Raw genomic sequence first — 22519 nt, 5'->3', positions numbered from 1 at the left:
GTGTATACTTGCCTAATCAATTCGTTGCCATAATGTCATCTGTACTGCAGAATTGAACGCTTCATTTGATCACCTAACATCACCAGGGTTAATGCAATCATCCTGAATACTGTCTAAGCAGACTATAATCATAACATAAGCAATAATAATAACTTTAAGTGGTACATTATATGGCAGAGATAATTAAACTGGGTCATCTCTGATTAGCGTCAGATAGATGACGATGGTCATTAGGAGCTAGTGGTTGTCTAGAAGCAGTAATTAGACATCTAAACCCACATACGTGGTCTACGTATATCAATTATGACTTAAGGTTTAGAGCGCACTATGAGGTGAGCAGCATGCTGCTACGCGCAGAGAAATGGAATATTGAGATTATTCAGGGACTCCACATGGACACTATTTGGTTAGCTAACTGCTAAAGAACTGTATCTTGATCGATTTTTTGCACAAACACGATTGAAACAAATAAACTCTGGTAAATAAAATAAGAAAGGGATCGTAATTGTTATTTTGGTTGACATTTGGGTTTTATTTTTTAACTTGATTTACATTCAAAAATATTAGAAACGTCAAGCTTGTTCACATTTAGTTATGAATGTAACCGAATGGCCTAAGGCTCCGCTGTCTGAAGGTCTGTCCGTTTAACTGAGGATGTATCTTGTGAACCTTAATGTTAAGGTTAATCAACAGTTGGCATAGTCATAAGTTTGCTAAGTGACCATTTTTTTAAACCTCCATACCTCAGTATAGGAATTCAATACCGAATTCTCAGTTTTTCTTAGTAAGACCTGTACTCGACGGGTTTTTAATATGTATGCAGGGCGAAATAGTAAGTTTTTGTAAGTAATTACAAAAACTTCTCACAATCTTACCGCTTCAGAAAAACAATAAAACCCAACCAACAGAAACCTGATAAAAATCCATCTACCCTAACTGACAAAAAGCTTTACGCAAAAAGGAGCCAGTCATGTAAAAATACGTGCAATAATCGTAAGTTTAATAAAGGCACGTCCTGCCGTGGACGATGTTATGCGGTAATGCTACAGCAATGCAGGCTGGACACGTGGGCTCGTAACGACCGGACCGCTACGTGTGTATGTCCTACGTGCGTTGGGGACGGGTTTATGCGAAGTTTTTTGTTTTTTCTTTTCGACGTTTGGATGCTTGATGGTTTGGGCTGTTGATATGCGGTTTAGTCGTAAGGATGTTGGTGGGGTTGTCGTTTAAAGATGGATATTGTGTTATATATTTCATAATTTACATACGATATCTAGTCTTAAACTAAGAAAAGTTTGTATTATGAGTCCTAATAACTGATTTTAAGATACACTAATAATGCATAAATTGTTAATAAATTACTAGTCTACTTATTATTTTTGGGGATCAAAAGTTAAACCAATAGAAAGTCACAGAAAATGCTCAACGTTTCACACAAGAAAAACCGATCAGGACACCTTTTTGATGATAGAAACAAAGCCCAAACTAAATTCCTCCAAAAAATAAAACATTTCGATTCCCAAATTGATCAAGATAGCTTAACTTGCCATGTCAATAATAATCTCAAACTGAATCACCCAAAGTCCATTGATCATAATAATATTTTCAAATGAACGTCTTCTGTTTCTCCATTTTCAATTCACCAATAAACCAATTTGTGAGAATAAGATTAATCAAGAAGTTCTTTACATAAGCCCCTTTAATCCATAGCCGCCTTTTAAATTTCCGAGCACACGTTAATTTGCCGACCTTTGACTAAATTCTGACACACCGGCAACAAGAGTGATCACCATTTAATTTCAACTGTTTTATCCTGCAATGCATTGATTGTTCTTGTTAATTTATTATCATTTATAGTTTTGTTGTTATATGTCAATATTCAGACTAATATTCTTAATTATATTACTCTATATGTGCTTAATGCGACGACGCCAGAATACGATCGCCAGACTAGTTTCGGTCTCAACCGGAGGGCGTCCGCCGTGTCGCGGGCAAACCCAAATCCCGAAACCAGTCGGGCGATCCCGATAAATACGCGTTCGTATAACTTCGTTACATACATTACTCTTACGGCAAATATACTTCTTTAACTATAAATATTTATTTTTAAAATTGATTGGTTTAACTATTCCGGCAGTATGTCCCATAATAAACGAGGTAGATACCAACGTAAGCTTAGAGCATCGATTTACCACCCGATTGAACCTGGTCTCACTACTGAAATAACTATTCCCCGTGTCAGATGGAAATAGCTGGAACTATTTTCGAATAGTCTCCGAAGAACCAACTTGAAATTGTCAATAACGACATCGTTTTAAGGGAATCGTGATAGCTGGATAGTTTGAATTTTGTAAAGAAACTTCAATCTGTGTAAATTTAGGTTATGACTAGTAACTAGTCAAGTAACGGTTGTTACGGTCATAAATGTGCTTATTAGCTCATTTAAACGGATCCCTCAGTTTCACGACCCTGACTTGCAATTTATCAGTTTTTTAATTGATTTGTGGTTTCAAATGAATGTCCCACGCCATATGGTTCCTCGCGAACCGTTACCTATAAATGAACGTTAATGTCTAGTTCAAAGACTAAAGAACATTTAGTTAGTAAACATTTAGATGCGGTTTCAACATTTTTAATACAATGCATTTCATGAATCGGTGTTATTGACAAAAGCGTTTCAAAAATGGAAAAAAGCCTTACATTAAAAATAATAGGTTTGTGCCGTGAAGGAATAAAATTATATTAAATACAATCTCTTACAAAAGTTTCTTGAACATAATCTACAGACGTACGGAAATAGAAAGTCGGTTAAAGATTGGATTGAAAAAGTTGCTGTCACAGATCCAAACTCTTTTTATCTGGGAATCGCCTGCTCGACCGTTTCTCAAGGGAATTGAGTGCAAATTAAACTTTCCTTTACAAAACATTGTCGTGTTTATCAACACGGAATTCTCTAAGGGCTTCGGTATTGAACTTTCGTTAACCGAAGGATTTCCGGTCGTAAAGTTAAGTTGGTAAATGAAAAAGTTTACGATTAATATTGTTTACACAGTATTAAACTACGTTGCAAAGAAAATAAACAGACGGATATTCTGTATGTTTATATTATCAAATATAAAAGAACAGAAAAACATAATCTAAAATTTCCAATTAGACAATAGGGAACAAGAACAATTTTTTGTTTGCAGTGTCCGTCTTGTAGTTTTTTGTATTAAAGGGTTACGTATTTATTAATTTGTCCCACAAACATAAATTGACCAAATAACAGTGAATGAAACTTACGCGTGATGTCACGATTGTATATAAATTTTACCATATCGTTACGTCACAAGCCCCTTCTCCTAAACTTTAAAACAGTTAATCTTTGTCAATTCATGTTTTTCTGACAAAGGAAAAAATACGTGTCTAATACTTTTCAATTATCTAACTGAGGGACTAATGAGATTTTTCTTTTTATACCGTCGTCATCCCTATTGTAAATTTTAGATAGCTAGGCTGCTATCGTAGTTCCTATTATACGTCCCAGTGAAAAATAACTGATTGGAGAACGAAGATGGTGAAGTAATGGATTCGTATGGATACGGTGTGCTACATCACAAAATGGACTAAACTCTAGTAATCATATTTTAAGTACCTACAAACACATCTATCATCAAGATTAGTTTCTAATATAAATTCATAGTTAATCAAAATCACACACTATTTCATTCAAAATTTGTAACAAACAGTACTATGAATTCATATTCTGATTTGCACATTTCCATTAACTCAATTTTCCTTCTACATAATAATGAATAATTCTTGTTTGTGACCCACTTTCATTACTATGTTCTGTCCCGACGAGATTAAGTTACCTGTCGAATATAAGCCGCGTGTTACTCGTATGCCCTAATTGATACAGACTAAGACAGGACTTAGGGTTGTGTTACTAAATTGGAACGTTATGAAGAAGAGTAAAGAAGGTCTATAATAAATTACAATACTATCATCCCTTACTATCATCTGATGGTCAGTATAAAAATAATAACCAGTACAGTAAAAATGTTCACCCCCATAACATGTTAATTTTCAAAAAATATTTGTTTAAATCATCGGGGTGACATTTTCTATATAGAAAAAACCCCGTAAGTAAAACAAGATAAAAAACATTAAACTGGTTCAACTGATTTCTTTCAAATTGTCTAAGAAAGAACAATCGCACATAATCTACCGAAATAATCTAAATTTAAATCGCTCATTCCGTTTAGCAGCTATGATGATACAGACAGAGACAGTACAATTTTATTTTTTATTCCTACTTGAACGACGAATTTACTACGGTTTAGTTTTATCCATCAGGCTGGAAACGTGAATTTGTTAAATGGTTTGATGCAGATGCTAATTTCCGTACTGTATTATTATCGGAAACCAAGTTAAACTTTATGACGAGTTGATGTAAAGCATACTATTATTTTTTATATCATAATGGGCCTTCTGTATCCTCCGCTCTATGACGCAACATTGTAATGCATTTAGGTTTAGTGGTCGCTTACTCCATAATGATTGGTTACCGGTCCATGCTGGAGACATGACGACGTCTTGCTGATTACAGGACCTTACCCACACGCCTTTGTAATGAAGACACGGTAATCTATATGAATAATGATGACTAGTTTCTGTTACATACAAGGTGTATGTTGCCTTTGTATGGCGACGCTGAGGGTTTACTAATACGTGTTAGTGATATTATTATTGTTGTGAAAAAGTGATAGCGCAGTACATGGCGTAGTGGTATGCCCAATGGTATCTGATTCACGATGACTTCTGTCTTCAACGGTACTTCATTTATGAATTAGAATGGTGATGATCGCCTCTTGTACGATCAGACTGCGTTAGGTTTTATAAACAAAATAATATTTTCAACAGTGGTTTAACTAGATCAAAATTTTTGCCAATTCCTCTAGTGTTTAGTACAATAAAGTTGTCAGACGTGCAACTATGAATTAATATTTTGATTTCTTACTCGCGAGCAACATTCATCAGATCATGACTTCTCTTTCACACGCTTTGTCTGTCTTTAGCCTAGCATAAATACTGCAGCTGTCATTCTACTAGTGAACTTGGCAACTTTATTTCAGCGTACGCTAACGGCAAATACCTCTTCTTTACATTTCTCCAAACTCTTGCACATTTTTCACCTGATATCTGTGAAATTTATTAAGTCATAAATTTTCCAGATTCCTTTGAGAACCAAGTTTTGAATGACGTCTTACAATCAATACCACTTTTATTGTATACCTCAAAACTTGGCCTTCCCTTTTACAAAACTTGTCAACAATTTCAAAGGAATTGTGAATTCTTTACGGCCTGCAAGTTTAAGAGTACGAGAACCTTCCCGTGGGAGTTAGAAGCCGGAAAATCGTAAAAGTGGTTTTAAATTTTTAGTATGATGGATATTTTCCATATAGGTAAAAATAGTTTATTCATTCGCCTTGAGAAGCTTAAAATTGTTTAAGCTTAAATCAGTTTAGGTTAAGATTAGATGATACGGGCCGAATACCGGATTATTGGCCATTAGAAAAAAAAGCAAAACGAAAATATCACGAATCCCGGCGCACCAGCACAAGTTGGAGAACTTAGGTCATGTCATTAATTAGTCGGCTGATCTCTATAAATACGCGTGAGTAAGCCGTTGCATCATTTTATAAGGAATCATTCTCACGATAGTTACTATCTAAATCTTGATATTTGTCATGGGAAAACATCTCAAAGCACCATCAGGGCGCTGTGAACTTAGCGTTTACCCTTTATACCGCAAGTTTACTCGATGAAACACTCATAATCACTGAAAAGGTTCCGCATAAACATTTAAATTTTAATCACGTTTGTTTAGGACGATTCTTATTCAGAATAACGTAAATGGGGATTGTGGTCGCTGAAACACTACGTCATTAATTGAAAGATAAGCTTTATTATACGCATTACGTTTTAATACATTGTACGTTCGGTTTTTTGCCTTAAATGTTCGGGTTTACTTGACCCGATTTTAATTATGCCATTGAAAGGTAAAGGGCTTTTGAAATTGGTTATATTTTCAATCTATGGTTTTGAAATTTATGAACACACTTTAGCCCGTAGGCAGACCTTTTTTTTCGTCTAGCAATCAAAGTCTGATCGGTCATCCCAAAAAATTAGAGGAGCTCGTGGCTAAGCTATAACCGCATAAGTGATTCTTTTTTTTTTTTTAATCATTTATTCATATATAACTTTACATTGCATTTACAAGATTGCTCGCCAAGCTATGTCGCTTGTTGGCGATTCGATCACAGGTTAAGCTATGCTTTACGCGGTTGGTCCGTAGATGGGTGACCATCTTTGTCATAACGAGTTCCTCCGTGTTTCGGAAGGCACGTTAAATTGTGGGTCCCGGCTGTTATTGCTACATCTTTGACAGTCGTTACAGGTAGTCAGAAGCTTGAAAAAGTCTGACATCCAGTCTAACCAAGGGGTATCGTATTGCCCAGGTAACTGGGTTAAGGAGGTCAGATAGGCAGTCGCTCCTTGTAAAACACTGGTACTTAGCAGAAACCGATTGGACTGGTAGCCGACCCCAACATAGTTGGGAAAAGGCTAGGCCAATGAAAGGAAAACTTTTAAACTAACTTTCAAATAATTTGCTTAAAAAACCAATGCCTTTATTTAATTAAACGGAAGAACAGTTATAAACCAATCTTAAAATTCAATTCGTCGAAATGACAAATTCACTATTATTTCTCCAACAATAGGCTTCACAATATGGCGACTGTACTCGTATCTATAAGCAAACAAATACAGTCGCTCAGCACATGAATACAACGGCACCGTGGCTTTAATTAAGGCTCTGCGTAACCGCAAATTTAGTGACCGAAAAGCCGATGCTTGCCGCGAACCATTAACGCTTAATACCGTACTATCACATATGTAAAAGCGAGACAGTACTATGAACTACAAATAGTGGTGTCTCACTTTCACCTTATAATGAGTTCTTCTTTAAAATATCTTGGTACAGGTACAGAACGACACACGACCAACTGAAGAACAATTATAGCACATAATAATGAGGATTTTAATTGGTGAATCTTTTGCATTTAATTAATTGGAAAGGGATGCAGCGAGTGGTTTTGAATAGCTGTGACATTGTGAATTAAATTTCACTTAATTGTTCAAAAGATGGATAAAACTTAATAAGAAACAATTAATTGAAACAGAAATTGAAGAAAAATTGTGTTCTTTGATTTTCGATGCTGAAAATAAAATCTGCATTTTTTTGTAAGGTTAACGTAATGATTTAGGTAATTTAAATTATCTAGTATTTGAACAATGTTAACTAATTTAAACTTGTTGCGGTGTCAATTTGAGGTACTTAGTATATTAATAAATATTTTTTAAGTTTTTTAATTCAATCAATCGCTCCTCTTTTCACCTACATTTAACAAATAAAGTATGATTTAAATTGATGAGTTTGTTTGTGAAAGAGGACTCTAGTTTTAGATTACTTCTTGGCCTCTGTAGTCTAAATATGATTGTCATGGACCAGTTAATTTATTTGCATATGAATAAGCTTAAGCTTTCAGACAGTAGAACAAAAAAGAGATACTTCGAATTCTAATGAAGAAATTCTCATTTCTCGCGTTTGTATGTCGTGAAAAGCCATTTTCCTCAACTACTAAGCAAAGCAGGTCTACAAAATAGGTCATCGACTGTCGTTACTATAAATCTGTGAACTTGTAGACTCATTCTCTTTACGTATGACCACAGACTTTTGCGATTGTTGACACGTACTAGCGATTCACGGAGTTTAACGAGCGTTTAGAATGTTTGACGGTGTCTGTTCTACGTGGCAAGGCATTTTCGACCTTATTTGCATAGACTGTTTTGTTTTGCCAGACGTTTGTTGTGTGTGTCTATGTGTATAGCAGCGCAACTTTTTTTATCGTTGTTGCACAATCTCTGTAAAATAACCCAAAGGGCACAGAAACAAGAGCAGAATGGATGAATGTTAAGAAAATGCTTCAGGTTTAAGAGTTAAGATGCATTAAAATGGCCTATTGCCTGTTTAATGGAATTCTAGTATTAAGGTACCGATTTTACCGATTCTTAGACTTCCCCAATATGTACTCATACATATTGGGGAAGTCTAAGAATCAGGCAACGTCTATTTTTCATACATCCATTTCTTTGTCCCTTAGCACTCATTTGTTTAACAAAACAAGTTTAGCTGGGACAGCCAGTATTAATTATACCAACAAGACGCACTGTTCATAAGAAGTGTGAGATCAAAGATTTTAATCTGACACGTATGGTACTTGGTAGTCTTTATCAGTCACACGATACGGCCACACACAACTCATGCGACTTACCTAATCGAACGATAGCTGAGCATTTAATCTATTAGATGGTACAATTTATTGTGAAGGTGTATCAATATGATATGATACGGCTTCCGTATAGTTCTTTTCAAAGTAATTTGAACTGTTCATTAAAAATTGTATTTTTTTCTCATTTTAATCAAAGAAAGAACAGGATTTGACATATAAGGGTAAAACTGGTTTATTAGAATTGTGGTAGTAACAAAATATAAGATTTTTAAGATATTTGGATTAATCAAATTTGAAAATAACGCCTTTGCGTAAGAATATTTTTTGAATTATAAATATTTCATAGTCCACCTGTCGTTAAATATATAGAGACATGATATTTACCTTAATTTCAAACCTCAGTTTTTAGTCCATAAAATTACTTAAACCAGCCAACTCTACAACACCAGCTACATTAAAGCTGTGATGATGATGACAAAAATTAAACGAGTCATGCCTAAACAAGTCTACATATTAAACAAAAACCATAAACTTGCTGGAAGAGGTAACTTCCGACTATCATATCTGGCAAAGTGCAGGGAATCTCGAAAGTCGGAAGCCTGGCGGAAAGCCAAGTGGTCCACTTCAAGATACGGGCGCTTCGAGTGGCTAATCCCAGCTTATAGCTGATATAGACCAACTCATGCGTTATTTCAGGATAAAACCACCGGGTAATTAGAAACGATGGTTTTAATTTGGATAGTGTAAAATGTTGGGGAGCTGGTTAAAATTTACGAATATGCATGTGTGAAGGTCTGTAGAGAAAAATTTACGCTCAGAAAACTGTGGAGCTGTATACAGGATTAACTGTTTGTTTTTCCTTATTTATCCGTACACCCGGAAAGAGTTATGTACCTAAAATAACAGAAATCAAAACAGTCAATTTCAAGGGATATTAGACGAAAGTACGTTGGAATATCGAAATCAATAAAGGCTATAATTGCATGACTTTCTTTATTCTGTTAGTACTGGGCTCCACAAAAATAACACAACATAAAGTGAGACAATTGTATTGTTGAAGTGAGATAGCGCACAGAAGCGGCATCTGTCCCACGAAGGCAAAATTCTTACTTTAAGAAGAGGAGATCGAGATAGAGGAGTCTTCTGGGCAGGAGTTACTGGTTCTGTAACCTAATGAAGACTAGAATTCCATTGTAGGCCTAAATAAATCATATATTATTGATTTGATTGATTCAATTCGACCTTTATCGTCAAAGTCACAAATGACAAAAAAATACATCGACTGCTACCGAAAATGAATGTTGTTATCTGTATGATGTGGTAAATAGGTTATTTGTTGTGCAATTTGCATAATTATCTTGAAAGACATTAAAATTCATTCATAACAATTCAGGTTTTAACTCCAAAAACCACACATACTTGACACATACTTTCGTGTTAGCAGTCAAAGGCTTGCAACACATACAAGTATTTCTAAATACATTGAACTACGAGTGTTTCCGATGCGCTATCTTAATACCATTTGGTATAAATTACATTAATTGGCCCTCTTATCATTTTATCTTATCGACAAGCATCATATACTATTAAGAACATTTTATATATTAGTGTTTGGACTTGTGTTAACAGCAGATGTGTTTTCTGCTTCAACCATGTTGTTGATTTTTTTGTTTTCGTGTGCAGCTATTGTTAATGGACAGAGTTCGGGACGTTTTCCGCTGAATATACTTCATTATAATGATTTCCATGCGAGGTAAGAGAATTTTGGTGTCTTTTTGTTTTGAAGATTTTCGTTTGTTTTGATTGAGGTTTAAAGTAGGACGAGCGGGATTATCTGAAAGGGTTCATGATCCCCGTACTTAAAAGCCAAATAATGGGTGGGTTTTAGTCAGTAGAAGTATAACTGATCTGCTAAACTGAAAACTGGAGGAGTCATAATATATAATATTGCGATTTCTCAATATTGCAATTTTCCATTTGAAAGACTAATTTACTTTTAACTAATTTACTGTCTGTTGTTTGAGAGCTTACCACATAAAACTGAACATAAATATTATAAAAATTAGTGATTTAATATTTGTTAGTAGTCATCAATATTGTGCAATTTAGTAACGATAATTTATAAACAATCAATTCAATAATCTCTACGTAATACATTTGGAATGCAAATTTTAATTTTTAAAATGATCTTTAATTTTGCATAATTTAATAAAGTAAGATCCAATAATCTTTGCTATCGCTGATCATATAATGATTAATAAGATAGCCTGTATTCGTCCTTGTCAAATCTGAACGATTGCATGCAAATCACCTATCAGAGAGCATAAAAACATGCCTGTAAATAGATAAAAGCAATATTTTGTGTTGTTCATTAAGAAAGTGTAGGTAATTGTTTAATCGTTATCTTCAACTAGTAAAGTTAATAAGTACTCAGATCTTTTCATTACTGTTTTTGTTTGAACCAATCAATACTCAATACTCAATACTCAATTATTTATTGCGTTCCATAATGTACATTAAGGTCTTAAAATCTAATAATACAGAACCATTATCATTTTATTTGGAACTAAATCATAACGGAAAATCGCATTAGGATGTTGCACATAGAGCCTAATCTTAACTTCAAATTGTTTTCTTCTACTTGAACTAAAGTAAAAACCTCAAGAATGTTTTCATTTTACGAGTATTATCCAACTTACTAAAATTTTCATTTAATCCTTATCTGATCTACCTTATTCTGAGATAATTTTAATTCCTAAAACAATTCCCTTATCGTCCCTTTTAAAAACTGACGATCTTTGGTCCAAAAAATTCGGCCTTGCTTTTGACAGTTGACTTGCAAAAACTTTGAAGTCCTATTTGACGCTTATTTAAACTTCTACATTATTTAAATCTTCGCTTTTAAGAATTTGGATTTAATAAAAATAACCAAATAATGGTAGGTAAACAATAGCTAGTCCACAAACAAATTTCCACTGAATTATCGAACAAATGACGAATTTAATAATTATGCAGTAAACTATTTTATTATTGTTGGGGCAATGAAGCAAGATGACCCATTTTAAAGTTTTAAAATTTTATTGGCAAGTTTGCTGAAAACGATAATTGAAAATGTCATACTAAATTTGAAAAACCAAGCCAAGATATGCTGAATCTTTACAATATGGATCTAAGTTGAACAATCATTAGCTGATTTTCTTCGCAATTGATCAACATTATTTAGAAGGAAAAGCGTACCAGAATAGTGAATTGGCAATTTCTTTACCTATTTACTTGCAGATTTGTCGAGACTAACCCATGGAGCTCAGTCTGTAACCCAGCGTCTGGAGTACCCTGTATTGGAGGCTTCGCCCGCCTAGCAACCATGGTCCGAGAGAGGATGAAGGCAGAACCAAAATCTCTTCTGTTGAATGGTGGTGACAGCTTTCAGGGCACCATTTGGTATAATCTGCTGAGATGGAATGTCACCCAAGATTTCATGAATATGTTGCCACATGACGCTCATGTAAGACATTACCACCTACTATTTTATTAGATTGTTTTTATTTATAATTTATGCCACATCAGACGGCAGCCCATATTTGTCCACTGCTGGACGTAGGCTTCCCGAATTGCACGCCATCGAGATCTCTCTGTCTATCGATCTATCTTCACCAAACAGTATGTTCTTATTAAATTATTTTAGCGTCTCTATGATTGATCCATCAAAGTCCAAGTATTAAAACAAAAGAAGACAGTTGTCCATACTTCTATATTTGTGTTATTTATATCAAATTATTGTTGTTTAGGTCCTAGGAAACCATGAGTTCGACAACGGCATCGCTGGAGTTGTTCCATACTTGGAGCATTTAGATTCAACAGTAGTTACTGCCAACATCATCGATGATCTGGAGCCAACTATACAAGGGCTTTACAAGAAGAGCACCATTGTCGAAAGAGATGGAAGAAGAATAGGAATCATTGGTGTCATTATATCTAGCACTAATGTAGGTATTTTTCTTTTTGCCATAAATGCTTATGATTCTTCACACCTAGAGTATTAAAAAAGCAAGGTAGGGTGGGTGATGCGGATTTCTACTGAAAAAATAATTTAGTAATGTACCTTGAGTAAGTGAATTTAGAGTGATGGGACGTTAAATTTTTGTCATTGCGGAAACGAAATGGCGAACATTTTTACAACAACAGTTTTGCTCTAATAGCTCATTTTAAACAGACAGGATTATTCTATTCGGTTTTTTAACATCTCTCAGTTATTTTAGCTTAAAAGCAAACTCATGTTTTAAATTAGTTTACAACCAGCTCTATATATTCATGATGCAGTTTACATATTTTTAATATTCTGCGGAGCTACCGCCAAAAGTTTTTTAATAGACCTCGTAATAGCTTTAGAAATGTTCTAGGTTTTAGCATCTACCGGGCAATTGAAATTCACAGATGAAGTTGAGACTGTTAGAGAGGAGGCTGAAAAATTAAATGCACAAGGCGTTAATATAATAATAGTTCTGTCTCATTGTGGAATCGACATTGACAGGTACTATTTCATAATTCTTATTTGTTCAAGCCTTTGAGTGAGATCATGACTGAAATGGCTATAATATTTTGACAAACCTTGTTCTACTTTCGAATTGAAATATTGTCCTGCTGGGGCATTGAGATTATACGAAAGGGTTACCGTGGCAGCGGCTCACGAAGGGCAAAGGAAGGAACATGGATGTTCGTTAGTCAGTAGAAGTCTGACACTCCCCTAAGCTCAACCCAAAGCGTAAAGAGTCATTTAATCATTTTCTATACGAAAAAAAGAAAAGCAGCATGTTTATTATGTTCTAAAAATAAATTCTAGGCATTTCAATCACTGCAATTTACCCTCATTTTGCGATAAAATAAATTCTAGGCATTTCAATCACTGCAATTTACCCTCATTTTGCGATAAAATAATTACTATGATAGATCAGCTATCATAATAATTCATCGCAAAATGAGGGTAAATTGCAGTGATTGAAATGCCTAGAATTTATTTTTAGAACATAATAAACATGTTGCTTTTCTTTTTTTCGTATAGAAAATGATTAAATGACTCTTTACGCTTTGGGTTGAGCTTAGGGGAGTGTCAGACTTCTACTGACTAACGAACATCCATGTTCCTTCCTTTGCCCTTCGTGAGCCGCTGCCACGGTAACCCTTTCGTATAATCTCAATGCCCCAGCAGGACAATATTTCAATTCGAAAGTAGAACAAGGTTTGTCAAAATATTATAGACATTTTGCGATGAATTATTATGATAGCTGATCTATCATAGTAATTATTTTATCGCAAAATGAGGGTAAATTGCAGTGATTGAAATGCCTAGAATTTATTTTATCGCAAAATGAGGGTAAATTGCAGTGATTGAAATGCCTAGAATTTATTTTTAGAACATAATAAACATGTTGCTTTTCTTTTTTATGTGAGAGATCAGCAGTAGATCGTTTCAAGATAATATGTTATCTTGAAACGATCTACTGCTGACTATGGCCTCTTTTTTGCATCTTGGTTATCTATTATCTTATTGTCAATAATAATAAGGATATGAATGACGTTGTTATTAAAACTTTTATCCACAGAGAAATAGCTGAACATGGTGGTCCATACATCGATATCATAGTTGGTGGACACAGTCACACGCTACTATTCAATGGAGATGTGCCTCCGAACACTCAGTTCGTTCCCTTGGGACCCTACCCGGTAGTAGTAGAGCAACCTACAAGAAAGGTAAGTTTCAGAAAAGTGCATTAAAGTCAGGTAAAAACTTTAGACTTTAAATATTCAGGAAGATATAAAGAAAACGAGAAGGATGTTGAAGTAAGCAACGAAATTGGTGGTACTTGTATTATTGTGAGGAATTTCTTTTTTTAATTTACCATGGATGTGTTTGTACTTCCTTCGGACAATAGAGTACATGTTTGCCTTAAAAGTATAATATTTCGTTGTGGAAAACGCGATGCGAATAGTTAGTTCAGTTTGACTTTTTGGAAATCGTTCTCTTTCTGAATATTTTAAAAGGCTTAAAAGTCTTTTAAGCATTGATTTTTTGTTATAGGTTTTAATTGTACAAGCTGCGGCTCACACACAATATTTGGGTGAGATAAAACTATTCTTTGACGACCAAGGAAATCTTTTGGATTGGGAAGGTAATCCTCATTACCTTGGCAATGAAGTCGCGCAAGGTGAGTTTTCGAAGTGTTGGTACAATATACATTTATTTCCGGGATAAAAACGATAAGGATAAATTTATAGGAATATATCCGTTTATTGTTGTGCTCATTTATTTAGTTCTATTACTTATTTTCAGCACCCGATGTTTTGGAAAAGATAAACTATTATTTACCATTAATTGAAGAACAGGCAAATCAAGAAATCGGTTACTCAATGGTCTATTTGTCTTCATCGTGTGCCTGTCAAGAATGCAATCTTGGTAACTTGATTTGTGATTCGTACTTACATGCGGTAAGACGTACTTTCATTTTTAATTTTAGTTAACATTATTTCTCCTCGCATAAAAAGGGCGAAAATTATTGCAATATTGGCAAGTATAACAAGATTTCCAGTGGTCCTACCTTAAATCTTACAGCCACCGGAGACGTGAAAGCCATGCCGACTGCTTGCTTCCTTGAAGTATGCTTGATGAATGGAGGCATGGTTCATGCATGGTCCAAGCATGATGCATTGTTGAGCATGGGTGTTGTATATTTAAAAGGGTATACTCTAACTGACAGAAGATTGATGAAACGACTTTTCTGTTATTTTGTCAATCCCAAATGACAATTCTAGAAGTCGAGAAAAAACCATTTCAATTTTTGACTCAGATTATGATGGTGTTGATGATAATATTCGTGAGTGTTATACAGACAATAATGATCATGATGAAATATTTAATTACAGGCGCTTAAAAAGGCTGAAAACAATCAATGGAATGGCGCACACTTCTGTGTTATTAACCAAGGTGGTATAAGAACGGACATTGACAAGGGATGTAAGTAAATCTCTTATTAACAATTTATAATTGACAATGTATATGTGGTGTTTTATCAGTTATTTATGTTTCGGAAGGCACGATAAAATATGGTGTCAATAATGGGGAGAATACATATTTTATTATCGTTACGGGCAGTTAGAAGCCCTGAAATATAATAATAGGCATAAAAGTACAAGAAAATCTGACCAAAAATCTTTCTAAGGTTTATCGTGTTGCCCAGGAAACTAGTTCGAGGAGGTCAGATGGACATCCGGTTAGACTGGAAGCCGAACCCAACATAGTTGGGAAAAGGCTAGGATAATGATGAATTGACGATGAACAGTCAGCAACAAAATCCGATTTAACCAGTATCAGCATTTTTCAATGATATGTAGAGATTGTTTAATATATTTTCAATTACAGAAAGTAATTGAATTTACTCCTGCACAATTATTTGTATTCAACCACACTCAAAGTTCGAACGATAATTCTAAATTTAAAGCTGATCATTTCAAAATTTATAAAGCAGTTTTCCGAAAGGTTGAAAGAAAATATCGAACACTATTAATGCTAGTGCATCGTTTATTATAATACGTCACTTCCATACACTTCGCAAGTGCTTCCCTCTACGCTATCAAACTCAATCTTATGCAACACGCTTAACTTACCAAAGTGCATACATTAGCTTAATAATAAATTTGCTCTCTACGTTATTAGTATTAGTTTTAACTTTGCAACATTTTATTCTCTTTTACAGTGTTAACCTATGAGTCGGTGTTAGCAACTACTCCTTTTGAAAACAATATTGAAGCTTTTGACCTTAAAGGTGTACATGTAAAGGAAATGTTGGAGTTTGGCGTGGCTAATGACCCGTTCCCTGGTGCCAGGATGTTGCAAACTTCAGGTAAATGTATTATGTTTATATACTATTTCTCAATAAGGAACAATCAGATTCTTAATTGGATTTCTCGAGATTTCTGGTTTGATTTAAGTGGTTAATTTTTGTATTACCTTTATGTTATTACTATTTTGTCCAGTTGGATATATCCTAGAGTATTTAATAATAGGGATTATGACAATTTTTTTTGCAGTGTCCTTCTTGTAGTTTTTTGTATAATAATGGATATGTACTTTTTAATTTGTCCCGCAAACATAAATTGACCAAATTACAGTGAATGAAACTTACGCGTGACGTCACGACTGAGTCTAAATTTTACCATATCGTTACGTCACAAGCCCCCTCTCCTAAACTTTAAAGCAGTAAATCTTTGTCAATTCTAGTTATTTCTGAAAAAGGAAAAAATACGTGTCTCGTACTTTTCAATAATCTAAATGAGGGACTAATGAGGTTTTTTTCTTTTTGTACCCAGTCATCATCCCCATTGTTTAGTTTTAACAATTAGCTCATTTTTTTTATCTATTGAAAGCATGGAAGTCCTTGACCTAGAAAATATGGACACAAAGCAAAAAAAAGAAAATGCTTCTATTTATGTTTTACTTATGCAAATTTGTTTTATGGGCTACCTACCTCTCAAAATAAAAACTATTCGGTTTAAATTATTATTTCCACCAAATAGCTTAGTAAGAAAACAAAATTACGAAGGTTCATGAAAATTCAGAGTTTTTGCAAATTTTGTCTGTAGATACGTGATCTTTGACCTTTCACAAAAATATAATTAATACAGCTACCCTAAAACAAACGGTTATTGTTGAACGAACCCTCAACGGTGAACTCAACCGAAAATTTTGATTTACACTCTTGTAATTACAAATATTTATGATACAAAGTAATTTGAAATCGCTCTACTAGGTTTACGGTAACGTGATAAAACAAATACCCGTGTAAAACAATACAAAATAACGCGGTGTGAATGATTACCTGTTTTGTAAAACCTTTGTTTCAATATTCCATTGAATTTTCGCTTGATGACTTATTCATGATTTTCTGAATATCCCTAAAATAAAGCTCTTACGATCGACAGACCTTTATAAATATAAATGCTACGAGCTATTTAGCGTGTTCCCAAAGTGTCTGAAGTTAAGTCTGATATAAATCCTTTTTATTTAATTTTAGGTTCAGTTCATTTTTCAATTTACGTGAAAATTAAATGAATACCTACCATCCTATTGATATAATAAACGCGAAATTGTATGTATGGATGTTTGTTACATTTTCTCACAAAAACCACTAAAAGGATTTAGACGAAACTTGTTACACAGATAATTTATTACCGAGGTTAACCTATAGGATAGTTTGAATCCCGATTTTATGTTCCTTACACGTGGGTACAGCTAGTTGTTAATAAACGTGCAATATTTTTTTTATTAACATTGTTTTTTACTTCAGTATTTATTCTAGGTATGATTAATTCAAGTTTCATAAAAATATCTTCATGTCTTTGACCAACAGGATATTAAATTTCATCTAACATATGGGACATGCCAGAATCCATAAATTAAAACTAGGTTTCTTCGAAAGCCCTGACTTAAGTAGGTACTTCGTGGAAATAATTTATGATAGAAGATTTTTATTTGATAGCGCCAAATGATTTATATAAATGTAGGTGATGTCAAAGACTTGTTACTTTCCTTTTTTCGTTTAAATTATTAATGAATTATCTCTTAAGATTTCCGAACATAAAACGAGCAAATAATGACGGAGCTGATCACTACCTCTTAAAGTAGTATGTATTATTGCAGTTGTTGTTAAGAAACGCCACGTTACTGTATAATGCGTAACAATTGCGTGTTAAAATTCTACTAATATAATAATTTGCAATTAAATGCAAATAATACGAAAGAAAAATAATTTTTAGACAGGACTCAAACCTGCGACTTTTAGCTGTAGGCACATAGTCTGCAACCCGAGCTACTGTATTAATGTATCGAAGAGATAAAAAAGCCTATGTTTAAAACGGGCTGCTTTTAGGTAATTTTAACGTACCTAAAATCGTTTTATAAAATGAATTTAATCAATCCAGGAATACACGCAGTCTATGACGGCTCAAAGCCTTTGAACGAAAGGGTCCTGAACGTTACTATCAGATGTATTGAGTGCGATGTCCCTAGATATGAGCCTCTGGACCTAGACAAATACTATAGGGTGGTCGCACCCAACTTTATTGGAGAAGGAGGCGATGGATTTAACGTGAGTGACAACCCTAAGTTACAAATAAAGAGAAGAGAGAAATCTAAGGGGCTGACGTCCGCTCTTAATGTAACATTATTTTCATTTGTGGGATAGAATCGTCGCTCTATTCATGTAGTGCGCTGTCCTGCTTCCACAATTGACAAAATGTTACTTTAAGTTTACTAAAAATTCTAATCATTTTCAAGGTTATTTCTCTCCATTTTTGTTAAGTGAACATTACTTATGCGTTTAATAAGCTGACAATTTAATGAAACCTCAAATTCAATGATGCAAGTCATAAAGGTTGAGTGAAAGCTAAAATGTTAATATTTGTTGAAAAAAAAAACCGGTTAAGTGCGAGTGGGACTCGCGACACATAGGGCTCCTTACATAAAGAACCCAAAAAAATATTTCTAATCCAACCAATTTATGACCGGAACATTCGCTGCTTGACCACGATCTTTATTCGTATTTGTAATAGCAGGAATAGAAATAAATCATCCGTGAAAATTGAAACTCTCTGGCTATCAGGGTTCATGAGACACAGCCTGGTGACAGATGTACGCACGAACAAACACACTGACGGAAAGGAGAGCCTCAGTAATATTATTTAAGATTAGCCCATAACCATAAACTGAGCCCGAAAAAACTAGAAAGGGCACAAAATAACGATACTTCTTCCAAAAAAGCATGAAAAAATCATCGTAATATCACATCGCATTTATCAACTAGTGAAAACGCCGCGTTAATAGCAACCCACACAGCATTTGTAAAGAGGTTAGAAAATGTGGAAAATACGTGACTTAAATAAATTACTATTCTGAACGTGAATACTATTTTAATTTCCAAATGTATTCATGCTCACAATATTGGAATTGCAGATGTCTTTCGAGTGATATTATGAAATGAAATGTTAGTTAACTTCAGAATTTAATGTAAATCGTTTCATATTCAAAACAATACCGAATTATATTTGAACTCCATTAATGTTATATCTGTAATGAATTCCATTTACAAAAAAACATACTATTGAAATTAAAGGAACAGCAATGACATGATAAATCGTAAACATAAAATGTTTTCCAAATAATTCTAAGGCATGATTTGGTTGGAAATGTTAAAAAAATTGTTTCGGAAGGCACGTTAATTTGTGGGTCCCGGCTGTTATTCCTACATCTTTGACAGTCGTTACAGGTAGTCAGAAGCTTGACAGCCAGTCTAACCAAGGGGTATCGTGTTGCCCAGGTAACTGGGTTGAGGAGGTCAGATAGGCAGTCGCTCCTTGTAAAACACTGGTACTTAGCTGAAACCGCTTGGACTGGTAGCCGACCCCAACATAGTTGGGAAAAAGGCTAGGCAGATGATGATGATTTGGTTGGAAATAAAATTATGCGTAACTTTTTTTGGCATGGTAGTACCTATTGCCACATAATAATGCTTATCATACCTAATCTATTCTTTTTAAGACATTATACTCCTGGCAGTTGAAGAAAAAAAAACATCCTCAAATACCGTTTATAAGTTTTCATAGTCTTCTTATAAAACAAATTTCGGACAAATATCCTAGATTCTCTATTAGTGTAATGTAACAATATCTATTGGTAGCAGCCATCATGTATAAGCAGCTGTACAAGTCACATCTACAAGATTATATCAGCATAATATTGTATACATAATGTAAATCCAAATTTAATCTATCGGGGTACGAGGGATATTTCATCGTTGGCTTTATCTTAGTAAGCCTACCACCACATCTTAATACAAAACTTGCAGTTATTAAAAAGAGATAGCGCTCTACATTGTATAGAGCGCTGTCTCACTTATTCAGCTGCAAATTCTATAAGAGATCGTTAGGGGTCCTTTAGTGCATGTAGGTGTTATTAGGTTTTCAAGAAAAATCTAGGCTAAGGTATTAAGAAAGTACTGGCTTAATTCGCTGTGAGACCAAAATTAGAAAGAATAAGGTTTTATTACAAGTAAGCATCTATCAGTTAGTTTTAGACGTTGAATACATTTCTCTAGTACCTAACCGTTCTTAATTTTGAATTTGGAAGATGTGAAATGAAAATGACATCAGACAAAAAACAAGAGAAACGTGACTCGAAAAAAAATGTCGCCATATTTTTAAACGATTTTCAATATGATTTGTGCTTATTAAGTGTCATATGTCAGAGAATGCTTGGATGCGTAATATTTTTTTTTATGTATTAGATATTTGATGATCGTTTTAAGTAGGCACTTGCTGTCAGCAAATACTTACAGAAAAGGTTTTACGAAACTGACGTAAAATCCAAAGGGAATCTGTTGCTGACATGCAAAGTGGAGTCAAATCAGCAAGCCAATTTGAATAAAAATTCTGAAAATATATAAAAATATTGAAAGCTAACGCTAAAAACTTCGATCGACCAGACAATTGAGCTCAAAATAACTCTGCAGCCTAATTTATTTATCAAAGAGCCTGTTGAGTTGTTTGAAGAAATCTTATTTAATATTTAAAAGCACTTAAAACTTTCGAAAATCTGCGTTTTAAGAATTTGATTTTTGGTCCGAAAAGATTTTAATGTTCTTTACCGAGATGATCAAACATTTTTGACTCAAAAGTTTCGTCTTGATGGAATCCTTTTGAAGGCAGTTTAAATGGCCTTGAAACTAAACTGAACAAACCAGTACGAGCAGAGCCACCTCAAAAATATAAAATTGTATCATGTCAACTTGATTGAGTAACATTTGACGATGTTTGAGTCAAACTTTATTTTCTTCCTTAAAAAAATGTGATCCCGCAGTAAGGAATTTAATCTTTCGATTGCGGGGGTTTTCCCATACACAAATCACGTGTATAAGGACAGCCAGACACAAATGCTTGTCTTCCGCACGGCAAGTCGCGCACTGGGGGTTTGGCGTGGTGACCTCAACCACTCGGCTATCCGTGCCGCCACTTATTCGATCACCTCCCTTTACAAATGCTTTGATTATTGCAGGACTGCGCGTAGTTTATGACGGAGCTAAGCCTTTAGGCAACCGAGTCCTAAACGTTACTATACGTTGTATCGAATGCGATGTCCCTCGATATGACCCGTTAGATACCGAAAAATATTATAGAGTCGTTACAACTGACTTTATAGGGAACGGAGGAGGTGATTACACCGTAAGTTCGAATAAAATGATCAAACAAATTGCAAGGGTATCGGGGTGGCTATCATCATACCTTATAAGTAAGAATGTTGTTATTGTGGAAGCAAGAGAGCGCACTATAAATAATATTGCGACGTCTCTTTTTCACGATTGCATTGAAGTTTCTATAAGCATTGGTGACACACTGGTTAAAAGTTCTTGATACTTCAAAGTTATTGGTGTAATCTTAATATTTGGGACGAATATTTTCAAATGGTTTCCATTCAACAAGAGTATTGAATACTGTTACTCTTTGAATCTCTCTTTTAACGATTGCTTCATTTCGATAGTTGGTTTCATTAAATTGTCAGCTTGTTTAAACGTGTTCACGTTCGTAATTTATTTATTTTTTAAGAAAAACATGAATTTCTTTTAACATATAGAAAATGTTTAAAATCTTTAAACAGTCTTATACAAATTTCTCATTACAAAATCATTCTTATATTTTTTTTCATTATATTTCAGATGTTAAGTGAAAATCGTAAGAATATTGAAGGCCTTGGAGCTGACTACGCTATTTTCATGGACTACATAAATCAGATGTCGCCAGTTTTCGTTGAGATCGATGGGCGTGTTACTATATCCAACGCATGCACATAAGCAGAACATGTAGGAGGGTCATTGTTTTTGGCCTGAATTGCATTTATTTTATACCAGCAGATTTTCTATAAAATTCTAAATGTAGATGCAAAAAAAGTAAAGTTTTTGTACAAAATATAACAAACATTTATTTTAAGCATGAACAGTATTTGTAGTTTTATTTCCAATCGCTGATCAAACATTGTGTCATGTTTGTTGCTATTGTGGATGTGAGAAGATGCAATTCACGGCGCTTTTAACGGTCTCAGATTTCATCTTAAAGATGGTGGTTAATATTTCCATCTTAAAAAA

At 34.2% G+C, this 22519-nt stretch overlaps 1 protein-coding gene across 2 annotated transcripts; it reads left to right on the top strand.

The window, feature by feature from the left end:
- The first annotated feature begins 9928 nt into the window (after window positions 1–9928).
- On the top strand, window positions 9929–22238 carry LOC113499317 (apyrase-like). 2 transcript variants are annotated; one of them, XM_026879741.1, is made up of 11 exons: window positions 9929–10089; window positions 11616–11841; window positions 12125–12322; window positions 12737–12867; window positions 13937–14084; window positions 14413–14539; window positions 14665–14819; window positions 15255–15345; window positions 16085–16231; window positions 21436–21602; window positions 22094–22238. In XM_026879741.1, the coding sequence occupies exons 1-11, from the start codon at window positions 9989–9991 to the stop codon at window positions 22226–22228; spliced, it is 1626 nt and encodes a 541-aa protein (XP_026735542.1). In that variant the 5' UTR covers window positions 9929–9988; the 3' UTR covers window positions 22229–22238. The 2 variants fall into 2 exon arrangements, with proteins under 2 accessions (XP_026735542.1, XP_026735540.1); XM_026879739.1 differs by lacking the exon at window positions 21436–21602 and adding an exon at window positions 18309–18475 and having other exon boundaries at window positions 9930–10089.
- Window positions 22239–22519: the final 281 nt, after the last annotated feature.

This window comes from Trichoplusia ni, chromosome 12, assembly GCF_003590095.1.
Source record: "Trichoplusia ni isolate ovarian cell line Hi5 chromosome 12, tn1, whole genome shotgun sequence".
Lineage (NCBI taxonomy): Eukaryota > Metazoa > Arthropoda > Insecta > Lepidoptera > Noctuidae > Trichoplusia > Trichoplusia ni.
The sequence above is the reverse complement of the archived record's forward strand: the minus strand, read 5'-3'. Positions and strand labels throughout refer to the sequence as shown.

What these genes read in the sequence shown, in the direction of transcription:
- LOC113499317 (XM_026879741.1), top strand. Translation starts at nt 9,989, where the DNA reads ATGTTGTTGATTTTTTTGTTTTCGTGTGCAGCTATTGTTAATGGACAG. An exon ending in TGTGGAATCGACATTGACAG is followed by an intron (nt 12,868 to 13,936) that starts GTACTATTTCAT and finishes TTTTATCCACAG; the next exon opens with AGAAATAGCTGAACATGGTG. An exon ending in TAGAGCAACCTACAAGAAAG is followed by an intron (nt 14,085 to 14,412) that starts GTAAGTTTCAGA and finishes TTTTTGTTATAG; the next exon opens with GTTTTAATTGTACAAGCTGC.